We start from the raw sequence: 19,699 nt of genomic DNA, 5'->3' as shown, positions 1-19,699 counted from the left end.
TATGACAACTATGAGTTGATATTCTCATTGTGGCGTTGTTTTATAGTTCTCTGGCAGTTAGTGATGTTAAGCACATTTTCATGTACCTATTGGTTGTTGGGATGTCTTTGTTTTTGGAAAGTATCTCTTCAGATCCTATGCCAAGTTTTTTTTTCTAAGTTCTTTATTGGAATATAATTTCTTTACACTGTTGTGCCAGCTTTTGAGGTACATCAAAGTAAATTAGCTGTATTTATACATATATCCCCATATCCCCTCCCTCCCACATCTTCCTCCCACCCTCCCCATCCTGGCCTTCTAAATCATCACCAATCATCGAGTTGATCTCCCTGTGTCATGCAGCAGCTTCACACTAGCTATCTATTTTACATTTGGTAGTGTATATATGTCAATGTTACTCTCTCACTTCATCCCAGCTTCCGCTTCACCCCCTCCCACCTTGTGTCCTCAAGTTCGTTCTCTGCATTTGCATCCTTATTCTTGCCCTGTCACTGGGTTTATCAGTACCATTTTATTAGATTCCATACATTTGATTTAGCATACAATATTTGTTTTTCTCTTTCTGGCTTACTTCGCCCTGTATGACAGTCTCTAGGTCTATCCACCTTATTACATATACCTGCGTTTCATTCCTTTTTATGGCTGAGTAATATTCCATTGTATATATGTGCCACATCTTCTTTATCTATTCATCAGTTGACGAGCATTTAGGTTGCCTCCATATCCTGGCTACTGTAAATAGTGCTGCAATGAACATTGTGGTACCTGTTTCTATTTGGATTATGGTTTTCTCAGGGTATATGCCCAGTAGAGGGATTGCTGGGTCATAAGGTAGTTCCATTTTTTGTTTTTTAAGGAAACTACCAACTGTTTTCTGTGCCAAAATTTTAATTGAATTATTCTCTAGCTATTGAAGTGTATGAGTTTTAAAGATGTATTTTGGATATTAACTCCTTATTAGATATGTGGTTTGCAAATATTTTCTCCCATTTCATAGATTACCTTTTCATTTTATTTCTTTTGCTATCAAGAGCTTTTCAGTTTGATATAATCCCCCCCTTTTTTCTTTTGACATTTTTGCTTAAGCTTTAGGTGTGATATCCAAAAAAAAAAAAAAGAAAATCATTATCAACACCCATATCAAGAAATTTTTCCATATGTTTTCTTCTAGGAGTTTTATGGTTATGGGTCTTACATTTAATTCTTGAAATAATTTTAAGTTAATTTTTATGCTTGACATAAGGTAAGGGTCTAATTTCATTCTTTTGTGTGTCAATATGCATTTTTTTCAATAGCTTTTTTTTTCTTATTAGTTATGTATTTTATACATATTAGTGTATATATGTCAATCCCACCCTCTGAATTTATTCCCCTTCCCCCCTTGGTGTCCATAGTTGTATTCTCTACATCTATGTCTCTATTTCTGCCTTGCAAACTTGTTCATCTGTACCATTTTTCTAGATTCCACATATATACATTATTATATGATAATTTGCTTACCTCTTTCAGACTTACTTTACTCCCAACAGCATATTTTTAAGAGACTATATTTTCTGCATTGAGCATTTTAGGTCTTTGTCAAATATTAGCTGAGCACATATGCATGGTCTTCTATCTGGGCTCATATTTCTCTTCCTCTGGTCTATGTGTGTTTTTATGCCAGTAACACACTGTTTTGATTATGATAGCTTTGTAATACAGTTTTAAATTAGGAAGAATAATGCTTCCATCTCTGTTCCCTTTCTCAGGATTACTTTGCCTGTTGAGGGTATTTGTGGTTCCATGCCAATTTTAGGGTTGTTTGTTTTGATTCTGTGAAAAATGTCATTGGAATCTTGATAGGAATTGCATTGAATCTATCAATAGCTTTGAGCAGTATGGACAATTTAACAATATCCATTCTTCCAATTCATGTACATGGAAGTTCTCTCTATTTACTTGTGTCTTTTCACTTTCTTTTGTCAATATCTTATAGTGAGTGTTCATTTTAGAGAACATTCACATTCTGGGTTATTTCATTCCTGAGTGTTTTATTTGTTTTTGATTCTACTGTAAATGGAATTGTTTTCTTTATTTCTTTTCAGATAATTTGTGTCAGGTAACAGAGACGCTACTGATTTTTATATGTTGATTTTATATCCTTCAGCTTAACTAAATTTGTTGATAAGATCTGACAGCTTTTGGGTGGAGTTTTCAGGATTTTGTATATTAAAAATTATATCATCTATAAACAGAAACAATTTCAATTCTTTCCAATTCTGATGACTATTATTTATTTTTCTATGTATGTATTTTTCTTGCCTAATAGCGCTGGCTTGGACTTCTAGTACCATGTTTAGCAGGTACAGTTAGAGTGGTCACCCTTGTTTTATTCCTGATCTTAGGAGAAAAGCTTTAAATTATTCACCATTGAGAATGAAGTTAGATGAGGACGTGTTACTATGGCCTTTATTATGTTGTGATAAAGTCCTTCTACACCTAACATCTTGAGAGTTATTGTCATGATTGGATGTTGAATTTGTCAAATGCTTTTTGTGCATTTCTTGAGAGGATTATATGATTTTTATATTTCTTTCTATTAATGTAATATATCACATTTATTGATTTGTATATGTTGACCCATTCTTGCATCCCAAGAATGAACGCTACCTGATCACGGTGTATGATCCTTTTTATGTGCTGCTGAATTTTGTTTGCTAGTATTTTGTTGAGAATTTTAATATCTCTATTTATCAAGGGTAATGACCTGTAGTTTTATTTTCTTGTAGTGTCCTTATGTCACTTTGGTATCCAAGTAATGTTGGCTTTGTAAAATAAGTTTGGAAATGTTCCTTTCTCTTCGACTTTTTGAAAGAGTTTGAATATGATTGATATTCATTCTTTTTGAATGTTCAGTGGAATTCACCATGAAGCCATGTGGTCCTGGGCTTTTCTTTGTTGGGAGGTTTTTGATGACTGATTCAATCTCCTTAGTAGTTATTGGTGTGTTCAGTGTTTCTGTTTCTCCCGATTCTTTTTTTCTAAGTTGCATATTTCTACACATTTATCTATCTATTCTAGGTTGTCCACTTTGGTGGGCCTTCTTGGTGTGACATCGAGGCAGTAGTGGGGAAGGGAAATGCTGTCAGAATGTAACTTCTCCTCTACTCTTCTAATGTGGTCCTTCTTGGTCAATGTGGCCCAGGGCAAGGGATGATTCACCCTCATTCCTGTGTTTTCGGATTTTCACATTGGTATCTTGCGTGTGAATGGTTGCTAGTTGTTTTTCTGGTGATGGGGACTGAAATGAGGAATGACCTATATTGCCATCTTGATTATGACACTCAGAACTAAAACTCTAAATTCTGAACCCTTAACCACAGTTCTATGCTATTTCCTAAGAAGAAAAATATCATAAAATAAAGACGATATTTGGGGCCAGTAGTGAGCTGTTCTAGCCTCCCTTTGGAATATGTTGCATGAAGGTTTCCCTAAGAAGAGTTATTGCATAACTTAATTGGGCATACATGCTGTGTGCCTCCAACATATTATCAGGATTACAAATCACAATATAATTTTCCAGGCCAGTTGGGAGCCATTGTATAGAATATACTTGTAAAAAAGTTTCAGAAGTTATTTTGAACAGGCTAATTTTCCTATGGATAAAAGAAGAAAATATAAAAATTACCTAAATAATCATCTAGGAGAGAAGAGCTATTTCCAATTTATACTAAAATGATGCCGCTAATGCTATGCTATTATAAAGCAGCAGTTATACATTGAATTATCAGAGGTCTTTTAAAAACCTGTTATTTCAATGGATGATCTCTTCCTTATGTATAATAAGGACAGGATTTCTATTGTTTCTTTTTTCCTTTAAGAACTTTTGAGATACAATTGACATACAATAAACTGCATATATTCAAAGTGTACAATTTGATATTTTTTCTTAATAGTAATATATATATGACAATCCCAATCTCACACTTCATTCCTCCCCAACCCCACTCCTTTTCCCATATAGTGTCCATGTATTTGTTCTCTACATCTGTGTGTCTATTTCTGCGTTGCTAACCGGTTGATTTGTACCATTTTCCTATTTTCCGCATATATGTGTTAATATACAATATTTCCTTTTCTCTTTCTGACTCACTTCACTCTGTATGACAGTATTTAGGTCCATACATGTCTCTACAAATGTCCAAATTTCATTCGTTTTTATAGCTGTGTAATATTCCACTGTATATGTGTATCACATCTTTTTATCCATTCATCTGTTGATGGACATTTAGGTTGCTTTCATGTCCTGGCTATTGTGAACAGTGCTGCAAAGAACATTGGAGTGCATGTGGCATATAACCAGATATTCTCTGGTTATATGCCCAGGAGAGGGATTGCAGGGTCATATGGTAATTCTATTTTTAGTTTTTCAAGGACCCTCCATTCTGTTCCCCATAGTAGCTGTATCAATTTCCATTCCCACCAAGAGTGCAGCAGGGTTCCCTTTTCTCCACACCCTCCCCAGCATTTACTGTTTGTAGATTTTCTGATGATGCCCAATCTAACCAGTGCGAGGTGATACCTAATTGTAGTTTTGATTTGCATTTCTCTACTAATTGGTGATGTTGAGCAGCATGCCTCTTGGCCATCAGTATGTCTTCTTTGGAGAAATGCATATTTATGTATCCTCACTTTTTTTTTCAATTTTTAAATTATTTTCTTGGGGGTACACCAAGTTCAATCATCTGTTTTTATACACATATCCCCATATTCCCTCCCTCCATCAACTCCCCACCCACCCTTCCCCGAGTGCCCCCCACCTTCCCCATCCCAGTCTTCTAAGGCATCTTCCATCCTCGAGTTGGACTCCCTTTGTTATACAACAACTTCCCACTGGCTATCTATTTTACAGTTGGTACTATATATATGTCTATGCTACTCTCTCGCTTCGTCTCAGCTTCCCCTTCACCCCCAGCCCCCCCCAAGCCTCGAGTTCTCCAGTCCATTCTCTGCATCTGCATCCTTGTTCTTGTCACTGAGTTCATCAGTACCATTTTTACATTCCACATATGTGAGTTAGCATACAATATTTGTCTTTCTCTTTCTGACTTACTTCACTCTGTATGACAGATTGTAGTTCTATCCACCTCATGACATATAGCTCCATCTCATCCCTTTTTATAGCTGAGTAATATTCCACTGTATATATATATGCCACATCTTCTTTATCCATTCATTTGTTGATGGGCATTTCGGTTGCTTCCATGTCCTGGCTATTGTAAATAGTGCTGCAATAAACATGATGGTACAAGTTTCTTTTGGGATTATGGTTTTCTTTGGGTATATGGCCAGAAGTGGGATTACTGGATCATATGGTAGTTCTATTTGTAGTTTTTTAAGGAACCTCCAAATTGTTATCCATAGTGGCTGTTCCAATTTACATTCCCACCAACAGTGCAGGAGAGTTCCTTTTTCTCCACACCTTCTCCAACATTTGTTGTTTCCAGATTTTGTGATGATGGCCATTCTGATCGCTGTGAGGTGATACCTCATTGTGGCTTTGACTTGCATTTCTCTGATGGTTAGTGATGTTGAGCATCTTTTCATGTGTTTGTTGGCCATCTGTATGTCTTCTTTGGAGAAATGTCTATTTAGGTCTTCTGCCCATTTGTGGATTGGGTTATTTGCTTTTTTGGTATTAAGCTGCATGAGCTGCTTGTATATTTTGGAGGTTAATCCTTTGTCCGTTGTTTCATAGGCAATTATTTTTTCCCATTCTGAGGATTGCCTTCTAGTCTTGCTTATGGTTTCTTTTGCTGTGCAAAAGCTTTTAAGTTTCATGAGGTCCCATTTGTTTATTCTTGATTTTATTTCCATGATTCTAGGAGGTGGGTCAAAAAGAATCTTACTTTGATGTATGTCATAGAGTGTTCTGCCTATGTTTTCCTCTAGGAGTTTGATAGTGTCTGGCCTTACATGTAGGTCTTTAATCCATTTGGAGTTTATTTTTGTGTATGGTGTTAGGAAGTGTTCTAATTTCATTCTTTTACATGTTGCTGTCCAGTTTTCCCAACACCACTTATTGAAGAGGCTGTCTTTTTTCCATTGTATACTCGTGCCTCCTTTGTAAAGATAAGGTGCCCATATGTGTTTGGGCTTACTTCTGAGTTCTCTATTCTATTCCATTGATCTTCCTTTCTATTTTTGTGCCAGTACCATACTGTCTTGATCACTATGGCCTTGTAGTATAGTTGGAAGTCAGGAAGCCTGATTCCACCAACTCCATTTTTCCTTCTCAAGATTGCTTTGGCTATTCGGGGTCTTTTGCATTTCCATACAAATCGTAAGATTTCTTGCTCCAGTTCTGTGAAAAATGCCATTGGTCATTTGATCGGGATTGCATTGAATCTGTAAATTGCTTTGGGTAGTTCAGTCATTTTCACGATGTTGATTCTTCTAATCCAGGAACATGGTATGTCCCTCCATCTGTATGTGTCATCTTTGATTTCTTTCATCAGTGTCTTAAAGTTTTCTGCATACAGATCTTTTGCCTCCTTAGGCAGGTTTATTCCTAGGTATTTTATTCTCTTTGTTGCAATGGTGAATGGGAGAGTTTCCTTAATTTCTCTTTCTTCTCTTTCGTTGTTCGTGTATAGGAATGGAAGAGATTTCTGTGCATTAATTTTGTATCCTGCTACTTTACTAAACTCATCAATGAGTGCTAGCAGTTTTCTGGTAGAGTCTTTAGGGTTTTCTATATATAATATCATGTCATCTGCAAAGAGTGACAATTTGACTTCTTCTTTTCCAATTTGGATTCCTTTTATTTCTTTTTCTTCTCTGATTGCTGTGGCTAAAACTTCCAAAACTATGTTGAATAACAGTGGTGAGAGTGGACACCCTTGTCTTGTTCCTGTTCTTAGAGGGAATTCTTCCAGTTTTTCCCCATTGAGAACGATGTTGGCTTTTGGTTTCTCATATATGGCTTTTATTATGTTGAAGTAATTTCCTTCTGTGCCCACTTTCTGGAGAGTTTTATCATAAATGGATGTTGAACATTGTCAAAAGCTTTTTCTGCATCTATTGAAATGATCATATGGTTTTTATCCTTCAATTTGTTGATATGATGTATCACGTTGATTGATTTGCATATATTGAAAAATCCTTGCATCCCAGGGATAAACCCCACTTGATCATGGTGTATGATTTTTTTAATGTGCTGTTGGATTCTATTAGCTAGTATTTTGTTGAGGATTTTTGCATCTGTATTCATCAGTGATATTGGTCTGTAGTTTTCTTTTTTTGTGACCTCTTTGCCTGGTTTTGGTATCAGGGTGATGGTAGCCTCGTAGAATGAGTTTGGGAGTGTTCCGCCTTCTGCAATATTTTGCAAGAGTTTGAGAAGGTTAGGTGTTAGCTCTTCTCTAAATGTTTGATAGAATTCGCCCATGAATCCATCTGGTCCTGGGCTTTTGTGTGTTGGGAGATTTTTAATCACTGCCTCAATCACTTCCACACTTGTGATTGGTCTGTTCATAGTTTCTATTTCTTCCTGATTCAGTCTTGGAAGATTGTATTTTTCTAAGAATGTATCCATTTCTTCCAGGTTATCCAATTGATTGGCAAATAGTTGCTTGTAGTAGTCTCTCATGATGTTTTGTATTTCTGAGGTGTCCGTTGTTACTTCTCCTTTTTCATTTCTAATTCTGTTGATTTGCATCTTCTCCCTTTTTTTCTTGATGAGTCTGGCTAATGGTTTATCAATTTTGTTAATCTCCTCAAAGAACCAGCTTTTAGTTTTATTAATTTTTGCTATTGCTTCCTCCCTTTCTTTTTCATTTATTTCTGCTCTGATGTTTATGATTTCTTTCCTTCTGCTCACTTTGGGGTTTCTTTGTTCTTCTTTTTCTAATTGTTTGAGGTGTAAGGTTAGGTTGTTTATTCAATCATTTTCTTGTTTCTTAAGGTAGGACTGTATTGCTATAAACTTCCCTCTTAGAACTGCTTTTGCTGCATCCCATAGGTCTTGGGTTGTTGTGTTTTCATTGTTGTTTGTTTCTAGATATTTTTTGATTTCCTCTTTGATTTCTGTAGTGATTTCTTGGTTGTTTAATAGTGAATTGTTTAGCCTCCATGTGTTTGTATTTTTTGCAGTTTTTTTCCTGTAGTTGATATCTAGTCTCATGGTGTTGTGGTCAGAGAAGAAGCCTGATATCATTTCAATGTTCTTGAATTTGCTGAGGTTTGTTTTGTGACCGAAGATGTGATCTATCCTGGAAAATGTTCCGTGTGCACTTGAGAAGAAAGTGTATTCTGTCATTTTTGAATAGAATGTCCTATAAATACCAATTAAGTCAAGATGGTCTAATGTGTCATTTAAAGCTTGTGTTTCTTTATTGATTTTCTATTTGGATGATCTGTCCATTGATGTAAGTGGGGTGTTCAAGTCTCCCACTATTATTGTGTTACTGTCGATGTCCCCTTTTATAGCTGTTAGCATTTGCCTTATGTATTGAGGTGCTCTTATGTTGGGGGCATAGATATTTACCATTGTGATATGTTCTTCTTGGGTGGATCCCTTGATCATTATGTAGTGTCCTTCCTTGTCTCTTTTAATAGTCTTTACTTTCAAGTCTAATTTGTCTGCTATAAGTATTGCTACTCTAGCTTTCTTTGGACTTCCATTTGCATGGAATATCTTTTTCCATGCCTTTCCTTTCAGTCTATATGTATCCCTTGGTCTGAAGTGGGTTTCTTGTAGGCAGCATATAGAAGGGTCTTGTTTTTGTATCCATTCAGCCAGTCTGTGTCTTTTGGTTGGAGCATTGAATCTATTTACATTTAAGGTGATTATTGACATGTGTGTTCCAATGACCATTTTCTTAATTGTTTTGGGTTTGTATTTGTAGGTGTTTTCCTTTTCTTGTATTTCCTACTTAGAGAAGTTCCTTTAGCACTTGTTGTAAGGCTGGTTTGGTGGTGCTGAATTCTCTTAACGTTTGCTTGTCTGGAAAGCTTTTGATTTCTCCCTCAAATCTGAATGAGATTCTTGCTGGGTAGAGTATTCTTGGCTGTATGTTTCTCTCTTTCAGGACTTTCAGTATATCCTGCCATTCCCTTCTGGCCTGCAGAGTTTCTGCAGAAAGGTCAGCTGTTATCCTAATGGGTTTTCCCTTATATGTTGTTTGTTGCTTTTCTCTTGCTGCTTTTCATATTTTTTCTTTGTGTTTAATTGTCGTTAGTTTGATTAATATGTGTCTTGGTGTATTTCTCCTTGGGTTTATTCTATATGGGACTGTCTGTGCTTCTTGGACTTGGTTAATTATTTCCTTTCCCATGTTGGGGAAGTTTTCCACTATAACCTCTTCAAATATTTTCTCAGACCCTTTCTTGTTTTCTTCTTCTTCTGGGATGCCTATAATTCGAATGTTGGTACACTTAATGTTATCACTGAGGTCTCTGAGACTGTCTTCTATTCTTTTTATTCTTTTTTCTTTTTCCTGCTCTGTGGCATTTATTTCCCTCATTCTATCTTCCAACTCACTTATTCGTTCTTCTGCCTCAGTCATTCTGCTGGTTAGAGCATCTAGAGTATTTTTAATTTCAGTTATTTTGTTATCCATTGCTGTTTGTTTTTCTGAGTTCTTATGAACTGTTTCTTGTACTTGCTCTATTTTGTTATCAAGATTTTGTGTGATTTTTACTATCATTACTCTGAATTCTTTTTCAGGCATTTTTCCTATTTCCTCCTCATTTATTTGGTCTTGTGGGTTTTTTTCCCGCTCCTTTGCCTGCATGGTGTTTCTTTGTTTCCTCATGATTGTCCAAACTTTTGGGGTTGCTTGTCCTGGTGATAGAGGTGTTTACAGAAGACTGTCCAAAAGCGTCAGACTAATGTCCAAGTATTGGATTAAACGAATATTAAGTCTAGGAAACACATACATGTATAAGACACACAATTACTGAATCCATGAGGACATAAGGCTCTGGAAAGACCTTACAGAACCCCAGTATGCTATCAGATATTCAGAGAGAAACCCAGCAGAAATTGACAACTGAAACAGAACAAATCAGAGACAAAAACAAAAGGAAACAAACAAATAAATAACACCTTAGACATACAAACACTAATCCAGGGAGATTTTGTAAGCTAGGATCAAATATAGAAAAGAGTTAGAGTACCACCCGACAGAATGCAGATTCTCAGAATGAAATCAGACAGTTGTACTAAGAATGAAGATAAAGACAAAAACCTAATATTAAATACCAAGGTGGTGCATCATCTGGGGAATAGAGCAAGGAGTCTGAGCAGATCAATAGTGTTGCTTATAAGTATGTTAAGATAAAATAAACTAAAATGACTGGAAGAAAGTGGAACAGAAGAGCATAGTGTGATTGGAAATATGCAAATAAAAAGCAAGGAATAGAAATGTTAAAAAGATAGGGATGAAAGGAAAGTTTGAGAGATATATTGTCTGTACTACCAAAAACTTAGCTATAGAAGTATATAAAAAGACAAGAAAATAAAAACAGAATACAAAATATCATTAAAAATTATGTTATAAAACTTGATCCCTTAGGACTAAGATCATAATTAATAAAGAAAAAAGAAAAAGAGAGAGAAAAAAAAAGTCGGAACTGATCCCAGAATGGACTAGTTCAATAGGATTGATACTAATATTTCTGTTTCCTTAGAGTCTCAGCTGTAAGTGTCCTTCTGCTCGCCTTGGGTTTTTTTGCATTATTCTGTGACCAGCAGTGGTTCCTTTATTGTTCGTCTGTAAGCGTCGGTGTGTGGGGAGGGAGAGGGTACAATAGTGGCTCCTTCCCCTGGTAGTGAGTAAGCAGTGGCACACTGCTGTTTCAGTCAGATTTGGAGGTGCCTGTTGCAGAGGGACTCCGGTGGCTCAATTGTAAACAGAAAGTCTTAGATTTGGGCCTCTCTTGGATTTTTTTTTTTTCTTGGCAGCCTCCCTGCTGCTGGCGTTCCAAGGGGTTTTAATCTAGCCCCGCCCGAGTGCCTGAGGGTGCTTGTTATCCCTGAGCACCTTAGGTTGCCCACAGGGCATCTCTCCACTGCCTGTTGCAGAGGCACCAAAAGAGAGAGAGAGGCTATGCTCGTGGCTCCTCCCCCCCGCCCGTGAGCCTGCAGCATCCAGCTGCCATCATGGCCAGGCAGCTCTCAGGGGCGGGCACTCCGCACCATGGACCTCTTCCCTCCTGTCCTCTCTGTCTGTCACCTTACTGGTAAAAACTTTTCTCACCCTGAAGCAGCTCTCGAGTTCCCACACTCCCGCTCCTGGACCCTCTGTTCAGCTGTGGATCAATGTCTCGGTCTGGGAACGCTGAGCTGCAGTGCGGACCCTCCGTATGTTTCTCACTCCCTCCCGTCTGCCACAGCTCTGCTGCTTCACCCTCTTTGAGCCATCGTAGTTGCCTCCTACCGGTTATGTCGGGATCCTTGCGGTCCTTTCTGGTGTCCGAGGCCGTCTGCTGGTGCTCAGCTTGTTCTCTGTGGGAATTATTGCTTCCTTCGGTGCATTCCCATCGCATCTGTGGAGAGAGATGCATTCCACGTCCCTCTACTTCACCGCCATCTTTTTCTCCCCCTCCTCACGTTTTTTGATTGGATTCTTTCATTTTTGATATTGAGCTGCATGTACTGTTTATGTATTTTGGAGATTCATTTGCAACTATTTTCTCCCATTCTGACTGTTGTCTTTTCATCTTGTTTATAGTTTCCTTTGCTGTGCAGAAGCTTTTAAGTTTCATTAGGTGCCACTTATTTATTTTTCTTTTGATTTCCATTCCTGTAGAAGGTGGCTCAAAAAAGATCTTGCTGTGATTTATGTCAAAGAGTGTTCTTCCTATGTTTTCCTCTAGAAGTTTTTTGGTGTCTGGCCTTCCATTTAGGTCTTTAATCCATTTTGAGTTTACTTTTGTGTATGGTGTTAGGGATTGTTCTAATTTCATTGTTTTGCATGTCACTGTCCAGTTTTCCCAACACCACTTATTGAAGAGGTTGTGTTTGTTTTCTCCATTGTATATCCTTGCCTCCTTTGTCATAGATTAGTTGACCATACTTTTTCTCTGGGCCTTCTATCCTGTTCCATTGGCCTATACTTCTGTTTTGTGCCAGTACCATATTGTCTTGATTACTGTAGCTTTGTAGTATAGTCTGAATTCAGGGAGTGTGATTCCTCCAGCTCCATTTTTTCCCCTCCAGATTACTTTGGCTATTCGGGGTCTTTTGTGTCTCCATATAAATTTTAGGATTTTTTCTTCTAGTTCTGTAAAAAATGCCATTGGTAATTTGACAGGGATTGCATTGAATCTGTAGATTGCTTTGGGTAGTATAGTCATGTTCACAACGTTGATTCTTCCAGTCCAAGAACCTGGTATATCTCTCCATCTGTTTGTGTCATCTTTGATGTCTTTCATTAGTGCCTTATAATTTTCTGAGTCCAGGTCTTTTACCTCCTCAGTTAGATTTATTACTTGGTATTTTATTCTTTTTGTTGCAATGGTGAATGGGATTGTTTCCTTAATTTCTCTTTCTAAACTTTCATTGTTAGTGTATAGAAATGCAAGGGATTTCTGTGTGTTAATTTTGTATCCTGCAACTTTATTGAATTCATTGATTAGCTCAAGTAGTTTTCTGGTGGCATCTTTAGGATTTTCTATGTATAGTATCATGTCATCTGCTAACAGTGACAGTTTTACATCTTCTTTTCTAATTTGGATTCCTTTTATTTCTTTTTCTTCTCTGATTGCTGTGGCAAGACTTCCAAAACTATGTTGAATAGTAGTGGTGAGAGTGGACACCCTTGTCTTGTTCCTGATCTTAGAGGGAATGCTTGCAGTTTTCCACCATTGAAAATGATGTTTGTTTTGGGTTTGTCATATATGGCCTTTATTATGTTGAAGTAGTTTCCCTCTATGCCCACCTTCTGGAGAGTTTTTATCATACATGGGTATTGAATTTTGTCAAGAGCTTTTTCTGCATCTACTGAGATGATCTTGTGGTTTTTATCCTTCAATTTTTTAATATGGTGTATCACATTGATTGATTTGTGTATATTGAAGAATCCTTTTATTCCAGGGATAAACCCCACTTGATCATGGTGTTTGATCCTTTTAATGTGTTGTTGAATTCTGTTGATTAATATTTTGTTGAGGATTTTTGTATCTAAATTCATTAGTGATATTGGTCTGTAGTTTTCTTTCTTTGTAGTATCTTTATCTGGTTTTGGTATCAGGGTGATGGTAGCCTCATAAAATGAATTTCAGAGTGTCGCTTCCTTTGCAATGTTTTGGAAGTGTTTGAGAAGGATGGGTGTTAGCTCTTCTCTCAATGTTTAATAAAATTCACCTGTGAATGCATCTGGTCCTGGACTTTTGTTTGTTTAAAGATTTTTCATCACAGTTTCAATTTCATTACTTGTGTTTGGTGTGTTCATATTTTCTATGTCTTCCTGATTCAGTCTTGGAAGTTTATACCTTTCTAAGAATCTGTCCATTTCATCCAGGTTGTCTATTTTATTGGCATATAGTTGCTTGTAGTAATCTCTTATGATGCTTTTTATTTCTGTGGTGTCCGTTGTAACTTCTCCTGTTTCCTTTCTTATTTTATTGATTTGAGACCTCTCCCTCTTTTTCTTGATGAGTCTTGCTAGAGGTTTATCAATTTTATTTATCTTCTCAAAGAACAGCTTTTAGTTTTATTGATTTTTGCTATTGTTTTCTTTGTCTCCATTTCATTTATTTCTGCTCTGATCTTTATGATTTCTCTCCGTCTTCTAACTTTGGGTTTTGTTTGCTCTTCTTTCTCTAGTTTCTTTAGGTGTAAGATTAGATTCTTTATTTGGGATTTTTCTTGTTTTTTGAGGTAGGAATGTATTGCTATAAACTTCTGTCTTCGAACTGCCTTTGCTGCACCCCATAGGTTCTGGATCGTTGTGTTTTCATTGTCATTTGTCTCTCAGTATTTTTTGATTTCCTCTTTGATTTCTTCAGTGATCTCTTGGTTATTTAGTTGTGTATTGTTTAGCTTCCATGTGTTTGTGTTTTTTACAGTTTTTTTTCCTGTAATTGATTTCTAATCCCATAGTGTTGTGGTTGGAAAAGATGCTTGGTACGATTTCACTTTTCTTAAATTTACCAAGGCTTGATTTATGACCCAAAATGTGATCTATCCTGGAGAATGTTCCATGTGCAGTTGAGAAGAATATGTAATGTGCTGTTTTTGGTTGTAATGTCCTATAGATATCTATTAAATCAAGCTGATTTATTGTGTCATTTAAAGGTTGTGTTTCTTTAGTAATTTTCTGTTTCAATGATCTGTCCATGGGTGTAAGTGGGGTGTTAAAGTCCCCCACTATTATTGTGTTACTGTCGATATTCTCTTTGATAGTTGTTAGTATTTTCCTTATGTATTCCGGTGCTCCTATATTGGGTGCATATATATTTATAATTGTTATCTCTTCTTCCTGGATTGATCCCTTGATCACTATGTAGTGTCCATTCTTGTCTCTTGTATCATTTTTTGTTTTAATATCTATTTTATCTGATATGAGTATCACTATTCCAGCTTTCTTTTGATTTCCATTTGAATGGAGTATCTTTTTCCATCTCCTCACTTTCCATCTGTATGTGTCCCTAGGTCTGAAGTGGGTCTCTTGTAGACAGCATATATATGGGCCTTATTTTTGTATCCATTCCGCCAGTCTGTGTCTTTTGGTGGGAGCATTTAGTCCTTTTACATTCAAGGTAATTATCAAAATGTATGTTCCTATTACCATTTCCTTAATTCTTTTGATTTTGTTTTTGTAAGTGCTTTTCTTCTCTTATGTTTCCCACTTAGAGAATTTCCTTTAGCATTTGTTGTAGGGCTGGTTTGGTGGTGCTGAATTCTCTTAGCTGTTGCTTGTCTGTAAAGCTTTAGATTTCTCTGTCAAATGTGAATGAGACCCTTGCTGGGTGGAGTATTCTTGGTTGTAGGTTCTTCCCTTTCATCACTTGAAATATATCATGCCACTCTCTCCTGACTTGCAGAGCTTCTGATCAGAAATCAGCTGTTACACTTATGGGAGTTGTATGTTATTTGCCATTTATCCCTTGTTGCTCTTAATAATTTTTCTTTGACTTTAATATTTGTGAAGTTGACTACTATGTGTCTTTTTTGTGTTTCTCCTTTGGTTTATCCTCCCTGGGACTCTCTGTGCTCCCTGGACTTGGGTGGCTATTTCCTTTCCCATGTTATGGAAGTTTTCGACTATAATCACTTACAATATTTTCTTGGGGCCTTTCTCTCTTCTCCGTCTGGGACACTATAATGCAAATGTTGGTGTGTTTAACCTTGTCCCAGAGGTCTCTTAGGCGGTTTTAATTTCTTTTCATTCTTTCTTCTTTATTCTTTTCTGCATCAGTGATTTTCAACTTTCTGTGTTCCAGCTCACTTATTCGCCCTTCTGCCTCAGTTAATCTGCTATTGGTTCCTTCTAGTGTGTTTCACATTTCAGTTATTGTAGCTTATCTCTCTCTCTCTCTCTCTCTCTCTCTCTCTTTTTTTTTTTTTATTCTTCTACGTCTTTGTTAAACTTTTCTTGCACTTTTTCGATCTTTGCATCCAGTCTTTGTCAAAGTCCTGGATCATCTTCACCATCATTATTCTGAATTCTTTTTCTGGAAGGGTGCCTATCTCCACTCCATTTAGTTGTTTTTCTGGGGTTTTACCTTGTCCCTTCATCTGATACAAAGTCTTCTGCTTTTTCATTTTCTGTATGTTTCTGTGGCTGTGGTTTCAGTTCCACAGAATGAAATACTGCTGATACTGCTTGATACTGCTGTCTGTGCTCTTGTGGAGGAAGCTATCTAAGAGGCTTGTCTGTGCTTCCTGATGGGAGGGTCCTAAGTGGGCAGGGCTGGGTGAGCAGAGCTCAGTAAAACTTTAATCTACTTTGGTGGGTAGAGCGCAGTAAAAATTTAATCTTCTTGGCTGCCAATGGGTGGGGCTCTGTTCCCACCATGTTGGTTGTTTGGCCTGAGGCTATGCAGCACTGGAGCTTCAGGCTCTTTGGGGAGTCTAATGGTGGACTCTGGGAGGGCTCATTCCAATGAGAACTTCTCAGAACCCCTGCGACCAGTGTCACTGCCCCACACCTCTGCAGGCAACCCTCCAACACCAGCAGATAGGTCTGGTTCAGTCTCCTATAAGGTCACTGCTCCTTCCTCCTGGGTCTTGGTGAGCACACTATTTTTTGCGTGCCTTCCAAGAGTGGAGTCTCTGTTTCCCCCAGTCCTGTGGAGGTCCTGCAATCAAATCCTGCTGGCTTTCAAAGTTTGTTTCTCGGAGGATTCCTCCTCCTGTTGCCAGACCAAGAGGTTTGGAAGCATGATGTGGGGCTCAGAACCCTCAGTTTATTGATGGACTTCTGTGATATTACTGTTCTACTGTTTGTGAGTGATCCACCCAGTCGCTGTGGGATTTGATTTGAACAAGATTGCGCCCCTTCTACCATCGCATTTCGGCTTCTCCTTTGTCTCTGGATGTGTGGTGTCTTTTTTGGTGAGTTCCAGTGTCTCTGCCAATAGTTGTTCAGCAGTTAGTTGTAATTTTGGAGCACTTGCAAGAGGGAGTGGGTGCACATTCTTCTACTCCACCATCTTGAATCATCTCCTCTGTTGTTTTGTTAAAAAAAGTTTTCAATCAACTTTTAACATATATCTTTTAATAATGAGACGTCATGAAATAATTGAGAACCTGAAACATTGTGAAGGCACTTCTTAACATTTCAAGATGAAAAGCTGGGGTCTTATCTCTGGGGTAGTGAATCATGTCCTCTTTACTAGTGGTCAATGGAGAAAAAATATGGCATATGTGAGAATTGTAATGTTACCATTTGACCTGAATCAGCAACACATCCTCTTGTCTATTTTCTGATTTTAGGAGTACAAAGCCAATGATTGAGGTAGGAAACATTACAAAGATCACACATTTTATCCTCTTGGGATTCTCAGATTTTCCCAAAATCATACCAGTGCTCTTTGTTGTATTTCTGATGATGTACATTACGACTCTGACTTGGAACCTGTCCCTCATCATCTTAATAAGAATGGATTCCAACCTCCACACGCCCATGTACTTCTTCCTCAGTAACCTGTCCTTCATAGATATCTGCTATGTGACCTCCACGGCCCCCAAGATGCTCTATGACTTCTTTCAGGAGCAGCAAATTATTTCCTATGTGGGTTGTATTGCTCAGTGTTTTGCATTTTCAACCATGGGACTGAGTGAGTCTTGTCTCATGACAGCCATGGCTTATGACCGATATGCTGCCATTTGTAATCCACTTCTCTATTCATCAATCATGTCGCCCACTCTCTGTGGTCAGATGGTGCTGGGGTCCTATGTGGCTGGACTCTCTGCTTCTATTTTTCAGTTGTTTGCCATGCTTCAGCTCCACTTCTGTGGACCTAATGTCATCCATCATTTCTTCTGTGACATACCTCAGCTGTTAGTTCTTTCCTGCACTGACGTTTTCTTTGGACAACTCTTGACTGCCATCTTAACAATGATCTTTGGGATAATAAATGCCCTACTTATCATGATATCCTATGTCTACATTGTCATCTCCATCATGAAGATCACTTCAGCAAAAGGTAGGTCCAAGGCTTTCAACACCTGTGCTTCCCACCTGACAGCAGTTACCCTCTTCTATACCTCAGGTATGTTTGTCTATTTGAGTTCCAGCTCTGGTGGTTCCTCCAGCTTTGACAGATTTGCATCGGTCTTCTACACTGTGGTGATTCCCATGTTGAATCCTGTGATTTATAGTCTGAGGAACAAGGAAATCAAAGATGCATTGAAGAGGTTACAAAAGAAGAGAGAATGTTGCAGAGGTGAGAGATTGAGATTTCCGACACCATTGCCTTAGAATGACCTGAACACTCAATAATATTCACATGAACGGACTGTAACAGACTTCATGCTGCCTTTGAACTAAGATGCTTAATTTGACACAGATAACATGCCAAAATGGACCAACAGCTGAATCAAGCCACACAAAGAAAGTATCTTTACTTGCGGGAGGCCTACTGTTTTCATCCAATATGTGGAGTGGCCTCATCATTTATGAATCTATCAGCAAGTACTCATGAAACATCAGGGTTAAGAACCTTGTTGCTTCTTTTTTGCTTGTGAGATGGAGCCCTGTTCCATCTCAGGCTTCTGACCCTATGGAGAGGTACCTGACAAAAGCCCCAGGAGTGTATAATTCTTGTCTGCCAAATATTCTGATGCTGCATAATCCACACATGGTAGCGATTGATGTCCCTTCTGTGTTTCTGACCAGAATGAGAATGAACACAGAAAGGGACTGCATCTTTGGGCAGAAACAAGGAATACAGTTGGCCTGGTTGTGCCTCCCTGGAAGACCCATTTTACATAGCTGATGTTTCAGTAAGATCTCCTTCAGTGTTTATTACCTAATAAGTTTCTTTTCACTATTCCATTCCACCAGTTGTTGTCTAAGGAAGCCTCCACATAGAGAAATGGAATGAAATATGTGGCCCCTCCAGTGCTATTAACTTATGATTCAGATTTTTGTGATTTTTTGCATCTCACACTGATTGTGATTTTCTGATGGTGATGATATTCAAAATCCATGCCACAATCAAAAACAATTTCTGATATTGTGGGAATCAAATCTCTCTTTCTCTCCCCCATTAAGTCTGGAACATTTACCCTTGGTTGACATAGCCTGTGGTATCATACTACCAAATAATTTCTGCTGTTTTAAGCAACTGAACATATTTGGTGTGATGTGAATTGTATGAGAATTCACGGCAATCATAAAGCTAGTGAATCTTCAATATTGCAGAGTAAGAGCCAATATGGAAAATGATGTACATTCCTTCCAGTTGTCTGTGTTCAACATTTTTTGTCCTAGAAATGATAATTGTATTTGGTGATGTAATGGTGAGAGTAGAATGGTTAGAGGTACTTTAATGCTGATATTTTCTAGGAAAGCTCAAACCTCAGGAGGCATGAGAGGAAATAGATGGTGGGATAAGCAGGGTTCTCAACTTTAGCCAATGTTTGTCTTCAAATGGAGGATGTAAATTTGTAGTCCTGTGGTCTGGTTAAAAAGAGGAACAAGGGATGTTCCTGACTGTTGAATTTCCTCATTTCCCAGACTTCTACTTACCATTAGAACATATTACTGATTTATGTATTATGCTTAGAGATTGACTGGATTCTTAATGTTGTGTTGGGGTGTCATTTCCAGAGCTCACATGTATGACTCTATTTAATTAACACCTGTAAGTGGTAGGTATTTGAAGCCCTTGCCCAATTTTCTATGAGGTTGCACAAGGATATGATTGAGAGAAGAGGCATGGTTGGGCTTTTGGGAGAGTATGTGAGGGGTTACCCCAAACCAAATAAATAGTGCAATATAAGTAAGGTATGTGTGCCCACCTCATCTCCATCCAAGCATAGGTAAGTTTTCTTAAGTATTGCTCTTGAAAACTTTTAAGAATGTGTGAGAAATCTGTTTCTAATGGATGGGCTGTGAGACCTTCAGTAGGAGATAGGCATCTGCTAGATATATCCCATACAGACCTCCAGAACTTATTCATCTTCTAATTGCAAATTTGTACCCTCTAAATTCATCTCCCAAATTCCCTTGCTCCCACAGCCCCTGGAAACCATCATTCT

The 19,699-nt window shown here is 37.8% G+C and overlaps 1 protein-coding gene across 1 annotated transcript; it reads left to right on the top strand.

Moving 5' to 3' along the window:
* Positions 1 to 16,940: 16,940 nt before the first annotated feature.
* On the top strand, positions 16,941 to 17,915 carry LOC130848708 (olfactory receptor 5AN1-like). Its single transcript, XM_057727117.1, has one exon. The coding sequence runs from the start codon at positions 16,941 to 16,943 to the stop codon at positions 17,913 to 17,915; it is 975 nt and encodes a 324-aa protein (XP_057583100.1).
* The last annotated feature ends 1,784 nt before the right edge of the window (positions 17,916 to 19,699 follow it).

This window comes from Hippopotamus amphibius, chromosome 3 (genome assembly GCF_030028045.1).
Source record: "Hippopotamus amphibius kiboko isolate mHipAmp2 chromosome 3, mHipAmp2.hap2, whole genome shotgun sequence".
Lineage (NCBI taxonomy): Eukaryota > Metazoa > Chordata > Mammalia > Artiodactyla > Hippopotamidae > Hippopotamus > Hippopotamus amphibius.
This window is presented reverse-complemented; position numbering and strand designations above follow the sequence as displayed.